The sequence below is a fragment of the Carassius auratus genome, chromosome 23, assembly GCF_003368295.1.
Source record: "Carassius auratus strain Wakin chromosome 23, ASM336829v1, whole genome shotgun sequence".
NCBI classification, from domain to species: Eukaryota; Metazoa; Chordata; class Actinopteri; order Cypriniformes; family Cyprinidae; genus Carassius; species Carassius auratus.
The window spans coordinates 6,308,243-6,336,074 of NC_039265.1; the positions used below are offsets into that span (position 1 = coordinate 6,308,243).

At 38.0% G+C, this 27,832-nt stretch overlaps 1 protein-coding gene across 4 annotated transcripts in view; it reads left to right on the forward strand.

Moving 5' to 3' along the window:
- The window catches only part of LOC113041114 (plexin-B1), a 74,367-nt gene extending 47,246 nt beyond the window's left edge, over positions 1-27,121 (forward strand). For 2 of the 4 annotated variants that reach the window (XM_026199449.1, XM_026199448.1), the window contains 35 exons: positions 876-1,058; positions 3,278-3,406; positions 4,344-4,444; positions 4,572-4,704; positions 5,551-5,707; positions 6,738-6,846; positions 7,415-7,523; positions 8,363-9,046; positions 10,157-10,291; positions 10,526-10,648; positions 11,336-11,429; positions 11,504-11,670; positions 11,843-11,994; positions 12,160-12,265; positions 13,581-13,717; positions 14,018-14,197; positions 14,827-15,037; positions 15,133-15,375; positions 16,267-16,443; positions 16,534-16,682; positions 17,181-17,281; positions 17,370-17,587; positions 17,709-17,887; positions 18,003-18,069; positions 18,349-18,495; positions 18,732-18,897; positions 18,991-19,094; positions 19,203-19,287; positions 20,009-20,181; positions 22,853-23,013; positions 23,094-23,241; positions 23,322-23,386; positions 23,475-23,550; positions 24,337-24,411; positions 25,139-27,121. In XM_026199449.1, the coding sequence (XP_026055234.1) occupies positions 876-1,058; positions 3,278-3,406; positions 4,344-4,444; positions 4,572-4,704; positions 5,551-5,707; positions 6,738-6,846; positions 7,415-7,523; positions 8,363-9,046; positions 10,157-10,291; positions 10,526-10,648; positions 11,336-11,429; positions 11,504-11,670; positions 11,843-11,994; positions 12,160-12,265; positions 13,581-13,717; positions 14,018-14,197; positions 14,827-15,037; positions 15,133-15,375; positions 16,267-16,443; positions 16,534-16,682; positions 17,181-17,281; positions 17,370-17,587; positions 17,709-17,887; positions 18,003-18,069; positions 18,349-18,495; positions 18,732-18,897; positions 18,991-19,094; positions 19,203-19,287; positions 20,009-20,181; positions 22,853-23,013; positions 23,094-23,241; positions 23,322-23,386; positions 23,475-23,550; positions 24,337-24,411; positions 25,139-25,243 (5,349 nt within the window). In that variant the 3' untranslated portion in view covers positions 25,244-27,121. The remainder of the gene's footprint in view (positions 1-875; positions 1,059-3,277; positions 3,407-4,343; positions 4,445-4,571; positions 4,705-5,550; positions 5,708-6,737; positions 6,847-7,414; positions 7,524-8,362; positions 9,047-10,156; positions 10,292-10,525; positions 10,649-11,335; positions 11,430-11,503; positions 11,671-11,842; positions 11,995-12,159; positions 12,266-13,580; positions 13,718-14,017; positions 14,198-14,826; positions 15,038-15,132; positions 15,376-16,266; positions 16,444-16,533; positions 16,683-17,180; positions 17,282-17,369; positions 17,588-17,708; positions 17,888-18,002; positions 18,070-18,348; positions 18,496-18,731; positions 18,898-18,990; positions 19,095-19,202; positions 19,288-20,008; positions 20,182-22,852; positions 23,014-23,093; positions 23,242-23,321; positions 23,387-23,474; positions 23,551-24,336; positions 24,412-25,138) is intronic. The other 2 variants (XM_026199450.1, XM_026199451.1) reach the window with 2 other exon arrangements.
- The last annotated feature ends 711 nt before the right edge of the window (positions 27,122-27,832 follow it).

A 27,832-nucleotide genomic window follows, 5' to 3' on the forward strand; every position in this document is an offset into this window, starting at 1 on the left:
ACCAACATGGTATATAAATCCATATGACTTTATTTATTTTATGGAATGCTAAAGAAGATATTTAGCATAATGTTCATGCTGCACTTTTAAATTAAATAAAAGTAAATTGGGATGGACACTCATTCTCCAGAAATTAAATAAGAGATGTTATTTACTAGATTGTTAATGTAGCACAATAGCCGTCTTGTTATTGTAACAACTTCATTTTTGCTTTTGCTCAAATAATTACTGTAAATATGACTTAGGACATGAAATATAATGCTCAAGTCAAAGTACAAAGTACTTGCTTTTTGGTGCTTTTTTTGGAGTTCGACCGACCCTGGTCTCCATCCACTTTCATTGAACGGGAAAGAGCAGCTTGGACATTCTTCAAAACATCTCTTTCTGTATTCCACTGAAGAAAGAAAGTCATATGTTTTTTCAACACGAGGTTGAATAAGTGATGACAGACGTTTAGCGTTAACACAATTCCTTTTATGGGTTGTTACTGATCCACAAACAAACACCTCATAGCAAATCCTCAAACACTGAAACACATTTCCTGATCCCCAGTCTGGTACACAAACAGATCACTTCTGATAATGAGGGAACATAGTATGACATGCAAGCTAGATTTTATCAAAGACTGCTGGAGCAGATTTGATAGCGTTAGACTCAAAGAAAGGAGCAGCCTTGCCATCCTAGTGTGAGACCAAGATAATCTTCATCTAATCTGGCTTTCTCAACTAAGAGGATTTGACAGCCTTGAGGCTATAGACTGAGAACTAAACCCTTACCCTTTTGCAGAGTTTATTATTACACAACATGAAACTGGATTAGGTCACAATGGTTTTGCCAAAACCAAAGTCACGAATACTTGTTTTTGTCTCCCACAGAACACCCTGAAGGCTTATCCCTGTGGCTCGGACCACACCCCGAGTCCAATGGCGAGCTGGAAGCCTGTTGTAGCTGAAGCCGTGTTGAACAGCTCATCCACCCGTCTCACTGCTGTCACCGTTAGTGTACGGGAGGGGCACACCATTGTTTTCTTGGGTGACTCCAAAGGCTATTTGCATAAGGTATGTGACATGAAATTTTGCCGTTTGACTGGTCATTTCTAAAACAATTTATTTTTGATTTATAGTAAACCACTAGGGAAATATTAGTCCACTTAATATGGTAATATTATCTGTCTACTTCAGCAGACGGAAAGAGATTTTGCCTGCAGGGTGAATGTGTCATATCCCAACATAGTGCTGAAACAGCAAACATAAGGCTTTCTGTGTTTCCTCAGTTGGACCGCAGAGCAGGCTTCACCACAATCCACGCTATATGAAACACTGTATTTGCTGGGGTAGTGATTGCTCAGAGACCACCGAAGACTTAGATTGACACCGCTTGTAAATTCACAGTGAGCTGAAGTTTAAACACAGGCCAAGTTGCATCTAGGCCTTGCACTGACTGGATTCGCATGCCACAGTGGGCAAAGGTTAAACCGTAGTGTTTGGTTAAATCTGAGTGACATTGCCCGACCCAAGCCTCCCTTTGACAGCCATCCACTGTTCTCTGCTGTTTTGACACATTTTGCCAAGTCAGTGTCATTGTTCACAAGCATGTATGACATTTTTAGTGGAAGACATGTGATGCATTTAGACAACCTTTTTGGGTAACACTTTATAATAACTGCACACTATTAATCATTAATTAAGCATTAGTAAACAGATAATTCATAATTTATAAAGCATTAATAGACAGTAATAAGCAGTTTATAAATACAGATATAAATGCTTTATTCTTGATTTAAAAGTATATCTATAATGTGTTTAATAATTGTATTTTCATACTTTATTCATGATCAATTTATCATTTCTCAATGAAGTATAGCATTATTTACAAACCAGTTATTTAGGAGTTGCCAGTGATTCATAAGATCACAAGAAATGTAGCAAAATTCAGGTAGTTATAAAGCATTTAGTAGTGGTCAGTTAACTATTTATGTGAGCTCATCTAAAGTGAGGACTAGTTATGCCTTGTAAAGCATTTATAAAGGATATTTAAAGGCTCAGTTATCTTCTAAACAAAAAACAGAAACAAACACAACAGTGATACAGAACATATAAATATTAACAGCCTTTAAATCTCATTTGTAAAAGCTTTACAAGGAATAAATAGTCCTCACTTTAGATGAGCTCACAAAAATAGTTAACTAACAACTACTTATGTTTTATAACTACCTGAATTAACCCTGAATTACAGTAGAAATACATGTTAATAAACCATTTATTAACACTATAAGTTACTATTACTAAATGTCTGAATAAAAAGATGTATGAATGCACATTTAAATAGTTTATTAATCATTTACTTACAATTTCTAAGTGATCTTATGTAAATAATGCTTTACTTAATTTAGAAATGATAAATTGATCATTAATAAAGTATGAAAAACAATTATTAAATACATTATAGATATGCTTTTAAATCAGGTATAAAGCATTTATATCTGTATTTATAAACTGCTCATAAATGTCTATTAATGCTTTATAAATGATGAATTAACTGTTTCCTAATGCTTAACTAATGATTAATAGCATGCAGTTATTCTAAAGTGTTAACGTTCATTGTAATGTAAAGAGTATTTTATAAGTAACACATACATTGTTATTCATCAGCTCATAAAATCGTATAAATGTGTTTATAAAATAAAAATCTGACATCAGTCATATTTGTATTTTTCCCTCACAAACACACTTGCAGGTAGACCTCCTCTAACTCTACATCTACACAGCTACTCAGTCTTGCATGATACGATAATGTTGCAATGCATGATTCCTCCTGCAGTAGACTGTGGCCGACAGTTTGTCAATGCTAATCCAGTTAAATGCAAACCTGACTGGGTGGAGTGCGTGAGCAGCTCACGGTGTAAGGTGTCTGAGACTCTTAAGCAGGATACCTGCTCTTCTGATGGGATTCTCACTATTCTAATCTGGTTTGCTGAAATCGACCCCAGTCGTGATAGAATTCAAGAGGCATTAGGCACCTCTCTCAGATCCTTGTACGTCGTTTTCCTTTAACGAGACTTTGAATGGCTCTAGCGCTAAACCATTTCAGCAGACACTTTCAGCACTTTTAGTTAGACCTGTCCACATCCAGCTCTCCTCGCGTCTCCGAGGTGTCCTGTTTCAACTGATGTAGTTTTAGAAGCCTAAATATTCAATTAAACCTTGAGGAAGTTCTTAGGAGCCGTTGTCAGGTTACTCTTTGAAACTCTTTATTTATTTATTTGGTCTCTTGTTAGGTGTTCCTGGGTGACTCAGGAGAGGTGAAGAAGTACTCCACCCTTCCCATCCAGCCTGGTTTGGCCATCAACAGTGACTTACTGCTGGATTCCTCCCAGAGACACGTCTACATCATGACCAGCCATTCTGTGAGCTCAAACATCATGTCATTAGCACACTACCAGTCAAAAATAATAATTAAAAGTGTTTTTTGAAAGTCTTTTATGCTCACTAAGGCTGTATTTATTAGATGTTGGGAATTTAAATTGTAATAATAGTTCATAATATCAAATAATTGCTAAATTAATGCATCATATTAATAATTAATTATAAAATAGTTCATATTTGTGCAGTAAATCAGTATATGAGAATGATATCTGAAGGATCATGTGACACCGAAGACTGGAGTAATGATGCTGAAAATTCAGCTTTGCATCACAGAAATAAATTACATAAAAAAAAGAAAAGAAAAAGAATTTATGCATTTAGCAGATGCTTTTTATCCAATATCCATTCAGGCTATCAATTTTTACCTATCATGAAAATAAAATTAAAATTAATATAAAAAAATTAAATACGTTCAAATGATTTTGAAAACAAAACTTGAAACGATTTATGAGGTGGGTAGATTTTGAATGTTTCCAGCACATTTGAACACTTCCGTGATAATACTGATAACTGTATCAATCAATTTATCAATCATGATAGGAAATGTTCATACCATTACATTTCTAATTTGCATAAACATTTCCATAAATTAGCTAAAATGAGCGCTTCCCCTTTCAGGTTCACACTTATTGCCATGCCCACTCAGCTAGATCAAGAAACACATAATAGCAATACACCAGAAACAGAACACAGTTAAACAGCAATGGAAGACAACTTTAATTTAATCATTTGTATGATATCCAAATAACACACTGCACAATTTCCACTCACAATCAGCACACACATGTGGAAAAGTGCAGATATGAAGTGGGTCATGATCACATTCACCCATATGCCTGGAGTGGAAACACTGTGTCATTGCTGTGTCCGTGTGCGACGTGTGAATAAGTGATTTCTCCCGCTGTGCCGTGTGGTCAGGTGGAGAAGAGGCCTGTGGCAGAGTGTGACAAGCACACTGATTGCACTTCCTGTCTGGCAGTGAAGGACCCATACTGCGGTTGGTGTGTTCTTGACGGCCGGTGAGTTTCATCTTGTAATTCCCGCTTCGGACTGCAGTTTTTCAGTTTATTTTGGGAGTATTTCTCTCTGTCTGTCAGTTATCTTGCTCATCCTCCTGTCTGGTGTGTTTTCTCCGGGCTCCTCCAGGTGTGGGATGCGTTCAGACTGCAGGCTGGGCTCGGTCGAAGGTCACTGGCTCTGGAGTTTCGATGAGCAGCAGCAGTGCTTGAGAGTGGAGTCACTGAGCCAATACAACGCCAGCCTTGGAGAGCAGAAACAGGTATGAAGTCAGTCATTCAGTCAGAAATGGTGATAAAGTGGGACGTTTTAGAGCAACATCAAAATTCAGTCCTCCTTCAACCGTAAAGCCTAAAATTAAACCCTGCAATATTTCAGATAACATCTTTCATAAACTAGCATTCTACATTTCGGGATTATAAGAGGTTTGATGTTTTTTAAAGAAGTCTCTTATGCACCTCAAGGTTTAAAACACAGTGAAAACAGTAATATCACAGTTTGTACAGTAATGCTATTGCAATTTAAAATGACTGCTTTCTTTTGTAATGTATGTTGAAATGTAATTTATTCCTGTGATGCAAAGCTGAATTTTCAGCATCATAACTCTTCAATGTCACATGCTCCTTTAGAAATCATTATAATTTGCTTATTTGCTGCTCATGCAGAGTACATAGCAAACATGTTTTATTCTTATCAATGTTGAAAAGAGTTGTCCGGCTTAATATATTTTTTTTGTTGGAAACTGATGCATTTTATCTTGATTCTTTATTGAATAGAAAGTTCAAAAGAACAGCATTTACTGAAATAGCAATCTTTTGTAACTTTTAATCAAATCACTGCATCGTTGTCAATTGTTTCTATGTGTTTGAGTTAGCATATGGTTACAGTAATTAGACTCTAAGCTAGCAGACTCTGTCTCTGCACTCCCTTATGGGATAATTCACACATTATCTTGCCTCATTTTTTATGCTTAAAAGCTTTTTCCCCAGTCAATGTAATTTTTATTTAACTCTTCTGTAAGGGATGCTTTTCTATTGAATTAATCAAAGCTGTATTGATTGTGAGATTATAATCATGGTTAATATGTTTCTTGTGTGTGTGTGATTAGATTGCTGTGGGTGTCCCGGGTTTGCCCAGTCTGTCAGAGGGTGACATGTACTCGTGTTTCTTTGGAGACGCTGAAACAGCTGCTTCGGTCCAGGGCACCACAGTCACCTGTGCCACTCCTGAGACCCACAGACTCCCAGCGCTGCCACAGGGAGAGGGTGAGGAAACCCACACGCTAGTGTAATGTTGGACATGACATCTTTGAATCATTTTCTGTGAAACCTCTTAAAAACTGGCCTTAAGGAACTGGTTAACATGTGTAAGAGACATGTGTTCCCATTTTTAGTGAGAATACTTTGTTTTCTCATGATTGTCACTGTGACATTTTCTCACAATTTAGACTGGTTACCATTCAGAACGTTTGGGGTGACTGTAAAGACAATAATCGTTTTACAAAAAATGTCTGATTCAAATGAATGCTGTTCTTTTGAAGTTTCTATTCATCAAATAAACCTGAAGTGGACTTTGAGCTTTGTAACTTTGCAGATCTTTTTTATGCTCAAACAGCAACATTACAAACAAACTAAAGATGAAAAAGTGAAAAGGCATAATAGCACCCCTTTAACATTTAAGAATTTAGCAGACGCTTTTATCCAAAGCGATTTAGAAATGAGAACAAAAGAAGCAATCAAGACCAACAAGAGAACAACAACAGTATACAAGTGCCATGACAAGTCTCAGTTAGTCTAGCATAGTACACATTAAAGACTGGAGTTATGATGCTGAAAAATCAGCTTTGCATGACAGGAATAAATTACATTTGAAAATATATTAAAGTAGAAAACAGTTTGTTTAAATTGTAATAGTTTTTTCACATTATTTGAACTTTCATGATATTTTTTAATCAAATAAATGCAGCCTTAATGAATACAAGAGACTTATTTCAAAAACTTCTGAAAAATGCAACCAAAACCAAACATTTGAACTGTAGTGTTGAACTGAGTGTTCATCACTCTGGAATTCTGTAATAGTCATGTTCCGGTTTCACTCTGTTCCTCTGTTGGTTTTTCCGCATCATTACTCTTCAATGGAAGCATTCCACTGAAAAGTTAATGATATTACATGAATGACGAAATAAGCTGTGGATGGTGCATTCAGCTTCATATTATCATTTCTTAAGGTTTTGTGTGGCCTGCTGTTCCAGTGCCGGTTGACCCAGACTCTTCTCATGTTTGTCCTCTATAACAGATTGTGTGTCCGTCACGCTGTCCCTGCGCTTTCGGACGGTCACCATAGCTCTGGCAGACTTCACCTTCTACGACTGCTCTGTGGCGCAGCAGCTCTCTGGCACCAGGCCGTAAGTCACATCAATAAAGCAATCACAAAAATGTAGGACAATGCTAACTAACATTCTTAACTAATGTTAACAAATGAAACCTTAAAGTAAAGTGGAAAAGTTTTAACCACTTTTAGTATCATGCCATCATCATCATCCAAGAGCAATATTAAACGTCCCTTGGTGAGCGGCTGTCATGCGTTGAAGAATGTCCCAGAGGCGTGAGAGGGGCAGGGCAGCTGTCTCGCTCTCCGGACCTCACTAACACATCCCTGATGATTTAACAGCTGTTTCCTACATTCCTGCCATGTCCTCCACCATGACCATCCTCCCTTGCCCATACACCCCTGCAGACAGCCGCTGATGGGGCGGCTCTCCCTGGTGCTGTTTTGATTTGCGATGTGGGAAAGCTGTGAACTCAGCTCTCTGTGGTTTGATGAGTTTAGGGGAGTCATGTGTAATTGTAGAGCTCAGCTATTTTGGATGCAGTGCTGCTTTGCTGTCTTGACCTGAATGCTCAGAGGGATGTAGATGGGTTTATTTCATGCAGTCACTTCTACACTTTTGTTGTTTCCTGCTGTGTTTCTAGGTGTAGGGGCTGTGTGAACAGCCGCTGGAAATGTAACTGGTGCGTCCACCAGCATGTGTGCACTCACCAGTCCACGTGTGACCGTGGTGCGATCATCTACAACCAGCATGTAAGTTTGTGTTAGTATGTGAAGGCACATCTGTGAGTTTGATATGCTGTGCAATTATAGTGGAGCCCAAAATTATGAGACCAACAGTGAAAGATAATTGTTTCTTATTAAATTAGTCTTTTTTTTTCCCCCCGAAACATTTATTTCTATTATTTAAAGTTTTAAATCACAGTTTTTAGTATGGTCTCAGACTTTTAGACTCCGCTGTATGTATTTTTGGCTCCTTTTTGCTTTAAATAACTGTTTTTGGTTCATATAAACTGCCATTTAAAAGAGTGTAGTTAGTAAGACTTTTTCAAACTAATTTAATACTTTTTCAGCAAGAATGCATTGTTACAAAAGATTTCTGTTAAATATATGCTGTTCTTTTGAACTTTGTATTCATCAGAGAATCTTGTGGGGAAAGTATTTTTCCACAAAAATATTAAGCAAAACCATTGTTTTTAACATTGATTATTATGAGTAATGTTTCCAAATATCACATTAGAGTGATTTCTGAGTAATGATGCTGAAACTTCAGCTTTGCATCACAGAAGCAAATTAGGTTTTAAAATATATTCAGACAGAAACACTTCACTTCATAATTATCATAATAGTATTTCTCAGTGTTAAAGTTTTACTGCATTTCTGAATTAAGCTTAGTGATCAAAACCTCTTTCAAAAACATAAATCTTTTAAATGGCAGTACGCATAACTCTTGCTTGTGTGTTTTATGATTTTATAATGGTTTAATTCAGCACCATTGTTTACGGATTTGAGTTGATATTCATTTATTTCAGTTGCCATTTATTTAATTTTTTCCCCTCATTCTTTCTGTTGTGTCCTTTGTTCGTCTAAAGTTTTCGCTCCCCACGTCTGCTCCTCAAACAATAAAAGACTCTGACGTGCACACGTACACCACCTCCACACCCACGACATCGACCCTCTCCATCACTGAGGTGGCCATAACGACCGAAACCGCTGTCACGACTACCCCTCCAGTGACCCCACCCACTACTCCAGAGCCCACGGCCGCCCCCACCACCACAGCTCTGGAAACCACAACCCCACTCGACCAAACACCCACCACCCCCAACCACGCTACCACCTCCTCTACACACCCATCCAGTGCCACTACAGAGTCAACCGATACCATCACAGAGGCCACCACCCTCTCACAAAATACCTCCTGGTTGGAGGAGAGCATCCAGGTAGGTTTGCTGTCAACACCGACCCCGCAATCATACGAAGAGCTGGTGGGACCTTCGTCGCGTGAAGAGGCCGCTGAAGTGACGCTGCCCGCGTTGAGAGCTGGGGAAGTGGTGACGATGGGGCCGCTGATTGAAGCACTGCCCTCATCTGCCTCTGAAGTGGTCACCCTCTCACAGACCGAGATGGATATAGATGCTCTTATAGACACGGGCGCCCCTGTGTCGTCAGCCAGCGCCCCCTCTGGTGACGGCGAGGCAGGGCCTGATTCATCCTATTTCCCCCTCGCTCCAGACACAGATTACCAGTCCGACTCGGCTGACCTTTTCCTCCTGGTGAGTGTGGGTCCTCGGGCCAACTCTGCTCGCTGCGGAAGCAGGAGGTTGAACATAAACTACATGCGTGAATGATGGTGTGCATAAAATTAAATGGATGAAAGCAGTTCTGCTCTATTACTAATTCAACCATAACTATATATTAAAGTCATTTAATGTCACATTAAAGCGATGTTCTGGGTTCATGATGTTGATTTGCACAGACATTCATTTGACTCATCCATCATGAGTTTGAATAAACAAGCCAAAATCTGGGTTACATTAACACACACGCATTTTAAATGGTTCAGCCCCAAAAAAGGGGAAAATTCTGTCATTTACTTACCCCTCATTGCAAACTAGAGTACTGAAAATTAAAAAATGAGACGACACCAGCATTTCCTGCGAGCATTTTGAGCGCTGTTGAGTGATTCTTTATATAAAACAGCTGATTTTTTTTTTCCGAAGAAAAAATAATAATAATAATAATATATATATATATAATCTTATGTTTTTTATAGGCCAATGTTTAACAGATTTGAAAAAACATTGAAAACAGACCAAGTGTGAGCTACATGGTTTTTAACAATTGGTGTATATACTCTTGGTGATGCCATCAGCCCTTGTTATTTTTTAAATCATGTTTAGCAGCAGAATTTCCCGTAAAAAGAAATAAATAAATAACTACATTACCCGTTATTCTTCAACAATTCTCCACCAGTCAGGGAATTGAAGCAAGCAAATTTAACCAAAAGAGCACTTCAGTGCCTGCACACTCCCATGAAGCACCACAAATCACGTAATAGAGTCAGTCTCCCTGTGCTCTCAAACTAGTTCAGTATTTGTTATAATTGTAGAATATACTATTTCTAGGAGAAATACTTTCAGAACCAGCACTGCTGAGAAGGTGCGAGGAACACTGTTGCATTGTATTGAACCCAGAACATTTCTTTAATCATTTAATTTGCTTCTGTTGGCTATTCCCCGTCTGTTTTTGTTTTTCATTAAATCTCTGTCTAACACACTCACTTTTGTCGTGCTGTCAGTCAGAAGATGAGGGATACTCCTTTCAGAGCAGTGGTGTGTGTAATAAAGTGTGTTGTCCATCTGTGTGTGTGTGTGTGTGATCAGGAAGAGGAGAGTTTACTCGTGAGCAGAGGTTCTCACGCCTGTCCGTGTGTGGAGGGCATCCAGAGCAGCTCCCTCCTCCCTGTCAATGTCAAGAGAGAGATCACTCTGCTGGGACGCAACTTACACCTCTATCAGGTAACACAAGGTCTTGAGGCTTGTTGGGGCTTGATGGTCTGTGACCCTGAGCATAATGTCTGCTAATGCTCACAGACACAGCAAGAATCTGTCTGACTGGTATGCACAACACCCAGCTGCGGTTTCTTTACGGGACGTTTAGGGGGGAGTCATCTCTCATTAATTGACTGATGTGCAACAATGTGGAAACTGCACGGGATTCTCAGTGTAGTATGTATGTGTGTGTGTTTTAAGGACAGAGATCTGGATTACCAGTGTGTGTTGGTGATTGAGGGCCGACCGGTGGTGGTGGACGCTTTTGTGAAGGTGGACGACTCTCAGCCGTCTCTGTTCTTCATTACCTGCCAACTACACCAGGTCTGCTAGAAATAAAAATAAATTTGCCACACTGTATTAATTTGAAGGAATTTTCCATATTGATTTGTTTTACAGGTGTTTTGCCTGTATTTTAGCACTTCATTGTGTTGTGTCTCAGTTCACGGAAATGGCAGAAAAAATTACAGAAAATTACCAAGTTTTTATATATATATATATATATATATATATATATATATATATATATATATATATATATATATATATATAAAGCATGTGATAATGGACGTCCCATGCCAGTTTTATTATAGTTTTTATTATATATATATATACTCCATGTAAATGTGTGTGTGTGTGTGTATATATATATATATATATATATATATATATATATATATATATATATATATATATATATATTATGCTTATATTTTTTGTATTAATATTATTGTACATTTTATAAAACAATATATATATATTTTTTTTTTTGTGCTTATTTTGGGACATCAAGTTATATTAAATGAAAATGTGAAATGCTGCCTGAGCAACTAGCTGAAATAAAATAAGTTTACTTTTATTATATTGAACTATAATGTAATTTAACAGTAATTTTGTTGCGGTGTTATAGATCATCCATAGAAGCTGGTTGTGGCTTGCATATAAATAACTGTTACACTCTGAAAGTGCCTGTAATGCTTTGCTGATTGTGATTGCACTTCTCTCTCAAAGTACTCTTACTCGGCCGCGGTGGAGGAATACAGGAGCTTGATCTCAGTCAGGAGGAGGGACTCTTTCCAGGTGGATTACCCAGAAGACCTTCATGGTACGTTACCTGCTGTTTGGCCAGGTTTGCATGTGCTGTACTCTGTTTGTGTGACGTGTGTTTTGTGTTTGCAGTGCGGCTGTATAACTGCTCCGTGGGCCGGTCCGACTGCAGTCGCTGTCACACGGCTGATCAGCGGTACGAGTGTGTGTGGTGTGAAGGGTCTCGCTCCAGCTGCGTCTACAGGAGCTCCTGCACCCAACACGTCCAGCAGACCTGTCCTGCTCCTCACATACACACGGTGAGGGGCTCGTCTGTCAGCGTCTGCTTTTTGGGAGCCATTAATGTTATACTTAGTGTTGTTACAGAGGAAGTTCACCCAGAAATGAAAATTCTCTCATAAACTTCTTGACCTCATTCTGTATTATGTATTCACTGAGTAAGTTCATGACTGATTTCGTGTTTTCTTGCAGATTGAGCCTCTCTCTGGTCCAGTGGAGGGCGGCACAGTGCTCACAGTGTCCGGCTCTAATCTGGGTCAGAGAGCTGAAGACATCCAGCACTCGGTGACGGTGGCCGGAGTCCCCTGCACGGTCATCCCCGACAGATACGAGGTGTCCTCCAGGTAAATCAGACAGGACTCTGCCGGACTGTGGAGTATGAGAGATATTACTGCCTCAGGTTAATCACACTGTATTATTGGCTTCAGGCAGTTCTGCTCCACAGTGTGTGATGGAGAGTATTGACCCAGTGCCCTGATTAACGGGACGTCTCTGTGTGTGTCTGTTAGTATTGTGTGTGAGACCACAGCGAGTGCAGGGGAGCAGAGCGGCCACGTCTCAGTTCAGGTTAAAGGAGGAGGAATCGGGCAGTCTGCCCAGCGCTTCCATTACCAGGTAACCATTCATCCAACAGGCATCCAGAGGAATAAAAATGGTTTAGTGAGAATGAATAACATGCAAGGAATTCATTTTGTAGTTATTAAAAGGCAGGGAGGTATTTGGCCATTTTAAAACAACTTTGTGCACTGCCGAATGAATTTTCTTAAACAGTGTTTTTGAATTTAATTTATTGTTGTGGTTTATTTATGTTTTATTTTTATTTATTTTTTAAATTGTGAAAGGTATTAAGTTTTTTTTTGTCAGTTTATATTTTAAAATGTATTTAAATTTTAAAAGCCAATTTCTTTTAAAGGCAAATGTAGTGTGATTAATGGATCAAAGAATAACATTTAGCAATATTGTGAAATGTAAAAAAATTGTTTTTTTTATGTCTTCTAGAATTCAGTCATGTAAATGTAAATTGTTTTTTTATAATTTTTACTGAGGATGTGTAAAAATGTAATATATATATATATATATATATATATATATATATATATGTTTTTTTTTTCTGTAAAGTTCTGAAAAATAAGTTATTAGTACATGTATTTTAAAGGTTTTTAGATATTTATACTGGAAAATAAATAAATATGATGTATTTTTCAGGGCTTTAATGCCACACAAATTAAAGGGGAAAAAAATTGAGAAAATGAAATATTGTGAGATTTAAAAGCAATTTGCTAACAGATTGATTTTTTTAAAGAATGTGTAAATCTTATACAGTTCAATGAAGTAAATGTATCTTTTCTAAAGGAGTTTTAGATATTTGTACTGGAAAACACAACCGAAATACTATGCGTTATTCAGGGGCTTTAATAAGATTTTAAATGGCGTGTAGGAGTGCATAAGTTAAAAGGATAATAATACCACACAATGTAAAAGAGGAAACAAAACGAAATATAATGAGCTTTTGTGGTTAAAACAAGGTTTTTTTATTCAAATGGAAACAGTTTACTTAAAGCTTTTATGTATAATGCATTCTAAAAGTAGTTTTGATGCAGAAATGATGCCTTGTAATGCACCTTATAATGCATTGTACAATCTTATACATAATTGTAACCACAGTTAATACATTATAACACTTTTCAATATCATTGTTACACTATCCATTTTAACTTCGGTTATAATTGTTTACGACAAGATATAATGTATTATAATGCACATTATGAATAATTCTAATGCATTATGCCATTTATTATATTGCATTATACGTAAAGGCTTTAAGTAAAGTATTAAAGTACAGTATTAAACATTTTTATTTTTTTAAATGGAGTGATATAATGGCACACATGTATAAAGCTGTGTGTGTGTGCTGTTGTCTAAACTCAAGGACCCAGTGTTATTGGGAGTGTCTCCACTGAAAGGCCCAATGTCAGGAGGCACATCACTCACCATCACGGGACGGGACCTTCTGACGGGCCGTCCCAATGAGATCAGCATCCTGATTGGTGGAGTCCCATGTTACATGTAAGTGTGTAGAGCCCTGCAGTCATAGACAGAAGTCATCAGTAAATCTCATCATGATATCATCTCTACAGCTCATATCAAGTCAGCTGATTGTGTTATAAATAATAAATCATCCTTCTGTTAACGCTGCAAGGCTTTGTAGATCTAAAACAGTGCGCTGTGTCCTAAATATATCAATTCATGAATATAATATACCAGATAAGTTAGACAGGATTTATTGTCTTTTATGACTGTTCACGTTTGGTAAGACTAAGTTAGACAGTTGAGAGTGTGTTAAGTAATAAGTCTGTGTGTTATCAGTTCTTCTGAGCGGTACAGCAGTGAACGTGTTGAGTGTGTGACTGGAGGGAGGAACAGAACCGGAGAGAGCGGCGTTACGCTGCGCTTCGGTCGAGCTGAGCGCCATCTACAGGACGTCCTCTATCAGTACACCCCAGACCCCAACGTGACCCATGCTGCTCCCTCCAGAAGCTTCATCAGGTGAGGAACATGACGGATAAATTATGCATAGTTGTATTTTGATTTTTTTTATACAAAACTGCAAGTTTTTAAGTATTAAGACTTGTTTTTGAGAGAATGTGTTAATGTTAAATTTTTTATGAGTAGATTGAAGAAGGAATTTTAAGTTAGATTTATTTCTTCAATAGAAATAGGTTAGATTTGTTTTCTTCAAATGAGAAAACATTTCCAATGTAGTGATCACACGCCTAATACAATTTAATGAAGTCAATTCTAAAGTCTTAATTTCTTATTTATGTAGTCATTGCTATAAATGTGAGCAGTCATGTTTATGTATTTAGCTGACGTCAGAAATGTATCTATCATCTTATTGTTCTCAAAATTATGCATGTAAATATATAACTTTATGCTATCTTTATTTCAAACGTTAAAACAAATATGTATTTATCATAAAAGTCTGTATTGTAATTTACAGAAGGGTTATAGACTGGTATTATGGTTTTAGCAGCGTAATATATTAGTCACATGCACAGTTTCACCAATTAGCAAATTAAAGATTTGCTGTATTTTTTCCATAATCTGTGATTTGGAAATAAACAGTGCTTTATTAGTCCAGCATACATAAGAACTAACATGTGTGTTTGTGTAAGCGGGGGTCGTATCATTCGAGTGTCTGGCCAGCATCTGGACGTGGTACAGGAGCCTCGGATCCACGTGACCCTGACCCCTCTGGAGAGGAAGAGGAAGAGGAAGAGGAGCAGTGTGGATCCCAGTCTCCTCAGAAGAGCTCGGCGGATCGTCCCAGAGCCCAGCTGTCCTGAAGAGAGTCTCTGTGTCGTCAAACAGGTAGAGTTCACACAAGTGAGTCTGTGCTTGTGCCTTCTCACAGCATTACACAAACTGTCCAGTGCTCACTCCTCAGTTATTGTAACACCTCGTGTCCTGTGGGTGATCAGGTGGAGGAGCGGTGCACAGTGAACAGCTCGACCCTGATCCTGTGTCCCACTCCGGAGGTGGGCCCCGAGGCCCTGCGTGCTGCTGTCAGCGTGCGCTTCCTCCTGGATAACCTGCACTTTGAGTTTGAGGCGGTCAGCGGCAGCCCCTTCAGTTATGAGCCCAATCCTGTTCTTCACAGCCTCAATCAACACGAGCCCAGCAAACCCTTCAGACACAAACCCGGCAGCATCATCTCTGTGGAGGTCAGCAATATTGGTACTTTGTTATATCAAAAACATAGAGGAACTAATAACGGTTAATATAACAGAATTATATTATATTATATTATATTATATTACATTATATTATATTACATTACATTACATTACATTACATTACATTACATTACATTATATTATATTATATTATATTATATTATAATAACTATAGTATACTATAGTATAGTATAATATAGTATAGTATAGTATAATATAGTATATTATAGTAAAACCATAATAACTACCAAGAATTTCTTTCTTTATAATCACATGAAAAAGTAATGTAATACAAATAAAAAATATATTACAATGAAAATAGTATAGTGTAGTATAGTATAGTATAGTATAGTATAACCATAATAACTACCAAGATTTCTTTCTTTACAATTTACAATACAAATTAAAAAATTTAATTACAATGAATTATTTTATATATTATATTATACTTTATTATATTAAAACCATAATAACTTCCAATATTTATTTCTTTACAATTAAATAAAAAATATATTTAATACAAATGTAAAAAAATTTATTACAATTAATTATTTTATTTTTTATTTTATTTTATTATAGTATAGTACAGTATATTAAAACCATAATAACTACCCAGATTTATTTCTTTACAATTAAATAAAAAACAATTATTGAATACAAATAATTAAAAAAATTACAATGAATTATTCTATTCTATTTTATTCTATACTATTTAATGAAATTATGCAGTTAAAAATATTGCATTGTGTTACAAAGCATACTGTAACTCCAGAATGCATTCTTTTGTCTTCCGTGTATTAATGCACAACAGATTAATTTGTTATATAAACTTGATTGCACACAAAAATGACAAGCGCTTTGTCTGAATTTGGGTTCTAGGGGGAGAATCTGGACCTGGCCATGTCTAAGGACGAGGTGGTTGCTCTGATCGGTGATGGAGAGTGTGCTGTGAAGACTCTAACCAGAAACCACCTGTACTGTGAGCCTCCATCACTGCAGCCGTCAGTGACCGCGCTGAAGAAACAAGAGGCCAGCGACACGCTCCCAGACTTCACTGTACGCCAGCCTCTACCTCTCCTCTTTTGTGTTTGTGCTGTTTCCCAACGATACGCTATGGAAATCAGTTTCTTGTGTGTGTTTGTGTAGGTGAGGATGGGGAATCTGAACTTTTCTCTGGGACGGGTGCAGTATGAGTCTCAGGGCCCCGCTGCGTTCCCTCTGGAGGCCCAGGTGGGGGTCGGGGTGGGCGCCTCCATCGTGGCTCTAATTGTGCTGGTTATCGTGCTCATATACAGGTATTCCCATACAGATTATACAATTTATTACTCAGTTTAGACTTGCATTGGGATCAAAAAGTCTGAGAAATTATTAATACTGTGTGTGTGTGTGTGTGTGTGTGTATATATATATATATATATATATATATATATATATATATATATATATATATATATATGTATATATATGTATAGGTGTTATTTGTTAACATTAGTTAATGTATTAACAAACAATGAACAATGCATTTATTGTTCATCTTTACTAATGTTAGCTAATAAAAAAAAACAGTTGTTCATTGTTAGTTCATAGTTCACAGTGCATTAACTAATGTTAACAAACTTGTGATTTTAAAAATACATTAAGTAAATGCTGAAAATAACTAAGATTAATAAATTCTGTAGAAGTATTGTTCGTGTTCACTAATGTAGTTACTTAATGGTAACTAATGAACCTTATTGTAAAGTGTTACCTTTATATTTAATATGTGTTTGTGTGTGTGTGTGTGTGTTTAACAGGAGGAAAAGCAAGCAAGCACTAAGAGACTATAAGAAAGTCCAGATCCAGCTGGAGAACTTGGAGACGAGTGTCCGAGACCGCTGTAAAAAGGAGTTTACAGGTCAGAAGCTCCCACATAAACATCAGCCAGACTCGGACAACATGCTTGAAATGCCTTTATAATAAACCGTGTGTGTGTGTGTGTGCAGATCTGATGACTGAGATGATGGATGTGTCCAGTGATCTCATGGGCTCTGGGATTCCAGTCCTGGATTATCGTAAATACTCAGAGAGGATCTTCTTCCCCGGTCACCGTGATTCTCCTCTGAGACGGGACCTTGACGTTCCCGCCTGTCGCCGGGCCACAGTGGAGCAAGGCCTGGTTCAGCTCTCCAACCTGCTAAACAGCAAACTGTTCCTCACCAAGGTGGGCTTTCCTTAAACCCGTGAGGAAGAATTATTCAAGCAGCCGAACTGGATTATATGGATCTTTAAAGTTTTAGGGCTGGGTGTGTCCTCATCTCATATCCTCATATACTTCCCTACAGTTCATCCACACTCTGGAAGCCCAGCGGACCTTCTCTCCACGGGACAGGGCGTATGTGGCCTCCCTCCTCACGGTGGCGCTGCACGGCAAGCTGGAGTATTTCACCGACATCCTAAAGACTCTGCTCGGTCACCTGGTGGAGCAGTACACCACTAAAAACCCCAAACTCATGCTGCGCAGGTCTGTAGGGACGCGTCTGTTTGTCCGATTTTAATTCAAATCTCTGTAATCATGAATACACTGCTGGTAATTGTGGCATCATTGATTCTCAGTGGAAACCTCTCATGTGTTGCAGGACCGAGTCCGTCGTGGAGAAGCTGCTGACTAACTGGATGTCCATATGTCTCTACACCTTCCTCAGGGTGAGGGACGCTTGTTCTGCTTTGGGTTTGGTTCACAAGGACTTAGTAATGATTCAATGAAATGGAGATTTACTACTAATCACAGAACCGGCTTTACTGACGAGACACGCATGATAATTGCATTCCACTGTGGTACACATGCCTTTTAGCTGTGAAATTTTTACTGATTTTTATCAAGTAAACATATAACTTCTATATTGTAAGTAATATTTGCATGACTCAATGCAAGCATAGCTCGGTATTTCATATTTCATGCCGTGTTTGTTTGTCATTTGGCAGGACACAGCAGGTGAGGCGTTCTACATGCTGTTCAGAGCCATAAAGCTCCAGGTGGATAAAGGGCCAGTGGATGCTGTCACAGGCAAAGCCAAATACACGCTCAACGACAACCGACTGCTGCGGGAGGACGTGGAGTACCGCACACTGGTGAGACACACATGCAGAAATTATCTTTATACTAAAGTGTCATGCATAATCTAGATTTAAAAAAATACTGATATTTTACTGTTTCTTTAAGAGCGGCATCATTTTCAATCTAATAACTCGTTCACACATGACTTGTAACATGACAGAGTCCTTAACAAAAAAAAGAAATGAGCAGTAGGATGTGAAACTTTAAAGCAAACAACTGCTTTTCAGCCTCTTTGCATGTTGTTCTGTAGACTCTGAATGTCCTGGTGAGCAGCGGAGGTGCGGGCGAGTCTCAGACGGTCCCCACTAAAGTGCTGGACTGTGACACCATCACACAGGTGAAGGAGAAGATCGTGGAGCAGACGTGGAAGGGCATGTCATACTCCCAGAGACCCTCCGCAGACGCTGTGCATCTGGGTAAGATGCACCAAGCCAATTAGTAAAAGAAGAGTATATGATATTTTCTAAGAAGGCATTTATTAGTGGTTCCTGTGATTCTGTGTTTTATAGAGTGGAGGGCTGGAGTGGCTGGTCATCTGATCTTATCGGATCAGGACTTGACATCAGTGGTTCAGGGGTCCTGGAAACGCCTCAACACCTTACAACACTACAAGGTCACTCGACTTGTACCTCAATCTAATGACTTCGTTTTGTGGAGTGAATTTATTTTATTATTTATTTTTTATTTTTTGGATTTGTAAGTGTTTCCCACATCTTTGCAGGTCCCGGATGGAGCCACGGTAACATTGGTGTCACGACAATCCAAGCAGATCCACCACGACAGCCATGACTACATACCAGGAGAGAGTAGGTTTCCCCGATCAAGAAACATCAGAATTTACCGAATCAGTGTAGAATTCAGTTGATATGCAGGTTTGCATATACTGATAGTTCTAATCAGAATATAGAGTTAATCTATCTTAGTTGTTAGTATTAAAATAAAAAAATTTCCCCACTCAAGTTTTCTTTTTTTATTGAAGTGTCAAAAAAATTATTTATTTGTTATGATTAGGAATATAGTTTCGTTTACATATATCCATGAACCGCCACAGAAAAATCTAATTAATTACATTACATTTTTATATATAATATACATTTTATTAAAAAAGCAGACATTACAGATTGTTTATTTCATATACACTGCTGTTTAAAGTTTGGGGTCTGTAAAAAATAAATGAGTACTTCAATTTAGAACGGATTCACTAAATTGAAGAAAAGTGACAGACAAAAATTTTGGTTTCTGTAATAATATTAAACAGCACTTTTGTTTTTAACATTGATAATAATAGGAAGTGTTTTTTGAGCAATAAATCAGCATATTAGAATTTCTGGGGGATCATGTGACACTGAGGACTGGAGTAATGATGAGCATAAGCCTTCGTGAAACCTTATCGTTCCCAAATCTTTGAACTGTTGCATACAAAACAAAATACTTAAAAAAAAAAAAAAAAAAAAAAAAAAAAACATTTGGTCTACTTCTATTACAGACCTTCTCATATTTTCCTATATTGTTTCTTTCCTCTCTCAGAGACCCCGATGTTGGAGGATGGAGATGAAGGAGGAGTGAAGCAGTGGCACCTGGTGAAGGCTGGTGAGGAGGCGGAGCTACCCAAACACAGACGGGGCAGTCTGAGAGACAAAGAGCGTGAGAGAGCCAAGGCCATCCCAGAGATCTACCTCACACGCCTGCTGTCTGTGAAGGTACCACACACACACACACTCCAAGATTTTCAAATGTACATAACAGATTGTCAATAAAACACCCGAGTCTCCCAGTCTTTGGCTTTTACTAAAACTGTGTCATTTACAATCCCATTTTTTTTTTTAATAGTTTAGATAAAACCAGATCAAAACACAGGGCATTTATACCTATAAGCACCACCCAGTCAAATGTATCCACTATATAATGTTTGTACAAACCCGATTCCAAAAAAGTTGGGACAAATTGTGAGTAAAAAAAGGAATGGAAAATTTTGGATTTCATGAGAGCTACACACTCCAAAAAAGTTGGGACAGGTAGCAATAAGAGGCCGGAAAAATTAAATGTACATATAAGGAACAGCTGGAGGACCAATTTACAACTTATTAGGTCAATTGGCAAAATGATTGAGTATAAAAAGAGCCTCTCAGTGTTGCAGTGTCTCTCAGAAGTCAAGATGGGCAGAGGATCACCAATTCCCCCAATGCTGCGACGAAAAATAGTGAAGCAATATCAGAAAGGAGTTTCTCAGAGAAAAATTGCAAAGAGTTTGAAGTTATCATCATCTACAGTGCATAAAATCATCCAAAGATTCAGATAATCTGAAATCTCTTTGCGTAAGGGTCAAGGCCAGAAAACCACACTGGGCCCTTAGACAACGCTGCATCATACAGGAATGCTACTGTAATGGAAATCACAGCATGGGCTCAGGAATACTACCAGAAAACATTGTCAGTGAACTCAGTCCATCGTGCCATTCACCGTTGCCGGCTTAAGTTCTATAGGTCAAAAAAGAAGTCAAATGTAAACATGATCCAGAAGCGCAGGTGTTTTCTCTGGGCCAAGGCTCATTTAAAATGGACTATGGCAAAGTGGAAAACTGTTCTGTGGTCAGACTAATCAAAATTTGAAGTTATTTTTGGAAAACTTGGACGCCATGTGATCCGGACTAAAGAGGACAAGTACAACCCAAGTTGTTATCAGTGCTCAGTTCAGAAGCCTGCATCTCTGATGGTATGGGGTTTCATGAGTGTGTGTCATGGGCAGCTTACACATCTGGAAAGATGATCACCATCAATGCTGAAAGGTATATCCAAGTTCTAGAACAACATATGCTCCCATCCAGACATCGTCTCTTTCAGGGAAGACCTTGCATTTTCCAATGTAACAATACCAGACCACATACTACATCAATTACAACATCATGGCTGCGTAGAAGAAGGATCCGGGGACTGAAATGACCTGCCTGCAGTCCAGAACTTTCAACCATAGAAAACATTTGGAGCATCATAAAGAGGAAGATGTGACAAAGAAGACCTAAGACAGTTGAGCAACTAGAAGCCTGTATTAGACAAGAATGGGACAACATTCCTATTCCTAAACTTGAGCACTTGTCTCCTCAGTCCCCAGACGTTTGCAGACTGTTATTAAAAGAAGAGGGGATGCCACACAGTGGTAAACATGGCCTTGTTCCAACTTTTTTGAGATGTGTTGATGCCATGAAATTTAAAATCAACTTATTTTTCTCTTAAAATGATTCATTTTCTCAGTTTAAACATTTGATAGTCATCTATGTTGTATTCTGAATAAAATATTGAAATTTGAAACTTCCACATCATTGCGTTCTGTTTTTATTTACAATTTGTACAGTGGCCCAACTTTTTTGGAATCGGGTTTGTATTTTTGCGCTGTCATTTTCTTGCCACTTGTACATTGCTAGACAATGCCTCTCACTCACTGAATTAGCAGTTATCAGTTTCATAAATGAGTTAAAGAAGCCTGAGTTAAAGGTTTATGGAAGCTGAAGAGGTATAGAAGCACTAAAAACCATAATGAGCGATAGAGTCTGATGGTGAGGAGATAGCCTAATGCGTCCTGGGACGGCTCTTCTGACAGTGTTTATATGTTGTAGCCTATTGTTACTCATAATTGTAAAAAAATTTGATTATTAAATTTGATTATTATTTGTTTTGCCATTTCTCTTGTTTATTGTTCACTTCTGTGTTGCTATTTATTCTAGTCTGCCATTTCCTGAAGAAAAAAAATAAACAAATTAACAATTAATTAGGTGAAGCTGTGCGCTCGAGTTTGTCATCGCATCTATGCAGTGTGGTGAATTATTATTGCTCATTGTCTATAAGCCGTATTTTTCAGACTATAAGTCGCACCTGAGTATAAGTCGCATCAGTCCAAAAATACATCATGATGAGGAAAAAACATATAAGTCGCACTGGACTATAAGTCACATTCATTTAGAACCAAGAACCAAGAGAAAACATTACCATCTACAGCCGCGAGAGGGCGCTCTGTGTCTTCAGTGTAGACTACAGGAGCACTGAGCAGCATAGAGCGCCCTCTCGCGGCTGGAGACGGTAATATTTTCTCTTGGTTCATTTATCTTGGTTCATTTCAAATTAATTTTGATAAATAAGTCGCAGGACCAGCCAAACTAAAAATATAGCTGATGACTAGACACAATCATTTCATGACTCTCGTCGCTTCAATGGGTAGACAGTGGCATAATACAGTGAAATCATCTGTGCTTTAGCCATGAGAAAACAGTTGTCATGTGCGTGGGTAAGATTTACCAGCTGGCGCTTTTAGATGTTCAGTGACCCCTGGAGGCTCTAGTGTTAAACAAGGCAGATGGATGACCTGTACTCTGTGTTTTAGGGTACCCTGCAGAAGTTTGTAGATGATCTGTTCACTGTGATTCTGAGCACCAGTCGGCCGGTTCCTCTGGCTGTCAAATATTTCTTTGATCTGTTGGACGACCAGGCTGCCCAGCATAACATTACAGACCCAGAGACAATCCACATATGGAAAACAAACAGGTTGGTAAATAATTAAGGTCCGATAAACCATCAGTTATGGCTAATTTGGTCACAACTTGTATTGTGACTTCGTTTTGCAGCTTGCCGCTGAGATTCTGGATTAATATCTTGAAGAACCCCCAGTTCATTTTCGACGTTCAGGCCTCTGACAATGTAGACGCAGTGCTGTCGGTCATTGCTCAGACCTTCATGGACTCCTGCACAATCGCCGACCACAAACTGGGCAGGGTAAGCCAATCAGACTGCATTGTGGGAATAATCCAGATAGAGAGATCAGCTGCTAATGACTTTCTGTGTTGTACATACAGGATTCCCCTATCAACAAGCTCCTGTACGCTCGGGACATCCCACGCTACAAACAAATGGTGGAGAGGTGGGTTCAGATAGCTCATATTAATGCAGTTGAATGCTTAATGCGTAACGACATGTGCTCACCATATTTGTTGCTTGTATTTCATCAGGTATTATTCAGATATAAGACAGACTATCCCTGTCAGTGACCAAGAGATGAACTCCTCTCTAGCTGAACTCTCTAGGGTGAGTTATGGGCATTTACCAAGTCTGTGATACTTGGGTTAACATATCGGTCTCTGTAAAAGTTGGGGAATGTTTTAAGATTAAGTTTTGGTATGAACTCTTCTGTCAAGTCCTACAATATGTATATCTCTGACTTCATTTCTGTTTAGAAAAATTTCCAGCCATTTAAAATGTTCTGATAAATGTACTTTGTACTATTGTACTATATAACTATTATAAGCTGTTGGTCTGATTCACATGAAATTTGGCATGCATCATATTGAGACAGTGGTGACAAAGAGTTATAAGTTGGCTGAATGTTGCCTGTTTTAATGAATAGATTGACATCTGGTAAATACAAAATCCATTTTTTAAGAAACTTAAAGTGATAGTTCACCCAAAAATGCAAATGACCCCTTGATTTACTCACTCTCGAACCATCCTAGGCGTATATGGTTTTAATGTTTTTCCTTTCCGATGGATACAGGCAGTTATTTAAAAAAATGTCCTGTCTCTTCCAAGCTGTATAATAGCAATGAATGATGGTTGAGATTTTGAAGCCCAAAAAAGTGCATTCATCCATCATAAAAAGTGCTCCAAATGGCTCGGAGGGTTAAAAAAGGCCTTCTGGAGTCGATGTGTTTGTGTAAGAGAAATGTGATTATTTAAAACTTTATAACCCAAAATCTTTAGCTTCTACTAACTGTTGTACACGCATACAAGAGAAAGTGGTGTTCCAGCGGATGACAATGCATACATACTTCATTATAATATTAATATTAACCCTCTGCTATGCTTCCTTTGCAGAACTACTCTAATGAAGTCAATCATCTAGTGGCATTGCATGAGTTATACAAGTATATCAACAAATATTATGATCAGGTGAGAACTTCGGTATATTCTGTCTCTCTCTCTGTATGTTTATGTTTTACATTAATATTGTATTTATATCATTTTAAAAGATTTTTTTTTTTTTATATCAAACTTGATTATTAAACTGAAATCATATTTTCAAGGTAGGTCATCTTTTGTCTGTTTGGGTGCTTTGACCTTTAGAGGAGTTATTGATATTTGCATGCTCCGGTGTGAATAGTGAATAGCACGTTCTTGTCATGCACTCATGCTTTGGCACATGTGTTTTATAGCAACCTAGTAACAAAACGATGCACAGTATTAACAGTGACAAAAATAAACCCTTGTTGCAAACATCCCCTGCCCTACTGCCCCACGTTTGAAAGGACAGCAATATTTGCGAGTAGACATTACTTTTATCATGAGGAATCACGTGTTCTGAGAATAAAGTATTTGTTGTACTATTAACATATGTCACTTTAGGTCATTTAAACACCTGACCTTTTCTTGTAAAAGTTTGCAATGTGCTTACTACAAATTACTATCAATTTATGGAGTGGAAATCGTTTGCTAGCTTTTTTTTTTCCTTTTTTTTTTTTAATCTTTAAATTTAAGTGACATTAGAAATGGACTTTGCATAATATTACCCCTTTTTACATTGTCTGAAACTAAACAGCCAACTGTGGGGCGATGGTTTATATATCAGGAAATTAAAAGATCCACAATCATCAGTCTGTAAATGGTTTTGTCTCTTCAGATCATCACCGCTTTAGAGGAGGACTCCACTGCTCAAAAGATGCAGCTGGGCTACAGACTCCAACAGATCGCTGCAGCTGTGGAGAATAAAGTCACTGACCTTTGACCTGTACCCTCGGACAGACGCTTGAAAAGACTGTAAAAGAGACAAAGCCAGTGACAGAAAGAGACCAGAGAACTCGCCAGAAGGCATGAACTCTTACTTCCTGAAGACTCCAGAGCACAGTGGAGAACAGAGGATATTTGAGACGGATAGATACGATTAAAGACCGCATTCACAGAATCTCTCATAGATGTTTCATCTGCACAGCCGTCACTCGCCAGCACGCTGCAGTGCCTGTAAAACTACTCTTGTGTGCGGGGCATTTCTGAGAGATGCACTAGTCCTGCAGGGTTTGGTGCATTGTGACTTGAGGCCCAAAGCTCAGAATGTTGTTTTCAGCGTGTCAAGCATGCTTGAGCAACACCTTTCCTGTATTTAAAGAAGAAGTCTTACTGTTTGTCCTCTAATTCATGCATTTGGTGTGATGTGCTTTATGTTGCAGCCTGTGTCTTAATAAAGAATTCAAAAGAAAAAATACAAAAACAAAGGATGGCTTCTAAGGACAACTAAATGAATTTTCTTGCTCAACACTCCCTTTTTGTTGAGTGTACTCTTGTGAAATGTTTTTATGCAGATATTTTTGTTTTAAATGATAAACAATGTTTTAAGGGACCTCAAGCTAACAGGGCCATTTGAGATGTTTTCATGTGGCACAGGCTATGGTATTATATACATTAACATGCATGGATACTCACCGTGAATTAAGAGATTTTAGGTTGACACATGCATGTCGCGTGTGCATTTTATTGTCCATTCTGATTATGTAAATGGCAGGTTAACCCGATTAACACACTTGATTTAGGTGGATAGGTTTCATGTAATGGTCACAATGCTCAGTTGTACATGTGTTCATACTCATTAAGGTTTGTTTTCTTCAGTGTTAAAAGTGTGCTTGTTTTTGGTTGGCTTTCAGAAAAAAGAAAAAAAAAGGTGTCTGTCCCAAATAAGTGTATTCTGCAATACATCCCTGCACACTTCGCTGAAATAGTTATGCCAGAAGTATTTAATTTATGCTGGGCTTTTTTGTGCGCGTGATCATGACCATCCTTTCAAATGTTTCAATAACTATTTTCACGTTTCTCCAGCTGTCACACTCTTTATTTCTTGATTTGTTTCGGCTATTGGATCCTGGCTAACATAAATTAGGCTCTAATGTTTTCTTTTTCTCTTTTTATATAGTTTCTGAACACTGAATGCACATTATATTGTGAGCTGCTGCGATAACTGTCGTACTGTGCACTGCTCGCAACGTTTTACTTTCTTATTGTATTTATTTATTTATTTTGTGTTCGCTTAATGAACCGACCAAATTTGGTCATTTGTGATCCACCCCCAAATTTAAAATGACCTTTTTTTTTTCTTTTTTTTTTTTGGTTTGTAATCTACAGCGAACTGATTGCCGTTTTCAGTGTTTGTTCAGATCTCTTTAAGCATTGGTGCAGATTTACTGCTCTTATTTTTACTGTAGTTCACTGTTGTGCTCAGTGTTTTGTACGTATGTGTGGCTGTGAAACACTATAGATTTTGTAAGTCTTGCACAGGACGCGCTGGCCTATTTGAAGTGATTGTAATTTGTCTCTACCATCTGTTGTTCTTCTACCTGTGCATTTCTGTTCCGTTGTAAATAAAATGTTGCTATAACTCTACAATGTTCAAACTCAAAACTATCATATGTTTCTGAATTTGTTGGACATTCAGCATTTTAAGACAAAATGATTTCATCTTTGTATTAAGGGAACATTTTTTTTTTGTAGTTTCAGAATACCGTTAAGTAATCATAAACAAGTAATGCTTGAATTAATTTCTGGGATCTCTGGAAAAGAAGTGTCTCCATCACATCCTTGCGTTCATACAGTAAAGTAAAGATTTACCTTAAAAGGACTTTCTATGTGTGCTGTTTTGACTTCAGCCAGGATATGTGCATCTGCCCGTCCGCCAGGTCTAAAACCAGCCTCTGCAGGACCGCAGCAGAGAGACGGTGTATATTTATCCTCAGATCTTTAATCCCTGTCAGAGAAAAGACCTCAGGAGTGTCTTCTCTTATAGGTGACAAACATCAAGACTTCTGCTTCCTGTGTGTACATGAATAGCTGTAATCGAATTGTTAGTCATTATAATGCATTCATATGCTGACTAAACTGCTTTAATCGTGATGTGATCCTAACAAATGGTAGGCTATATTGTCAATAAATATTAATCTTTTACTCTTAAGTACCAGGTTACTCACTCATGTTATGTTTTAAATAAGATCGGGTCAAACCGCTCACTGGCACTGACCCTCCGAAGTGTGTGTGTGTGTGTGTGTGTGTGTGTGTGTGTGTGTGTGTGTGTGTGTAGAGAGAGAGAGTGAGGTACTGAGTGATAAGTGCCTTCATGTGTGTTTGGAAACCATCCAGAGACTGAAGGTCAGAGGATTTTGACCCTATAGAAGTTACTTCAGGAGTATCTCATTTCCAATCAGTGCACATACACATTGACATTAGTGGTGCAAAATTGATTTAATATAACATACAGTTGTTATAGCATAACTGCTGTTTTGGAGATAAAACAATTCCTTTTATAAATTTAGTTAAAAAGTAGTAATTAATGAAA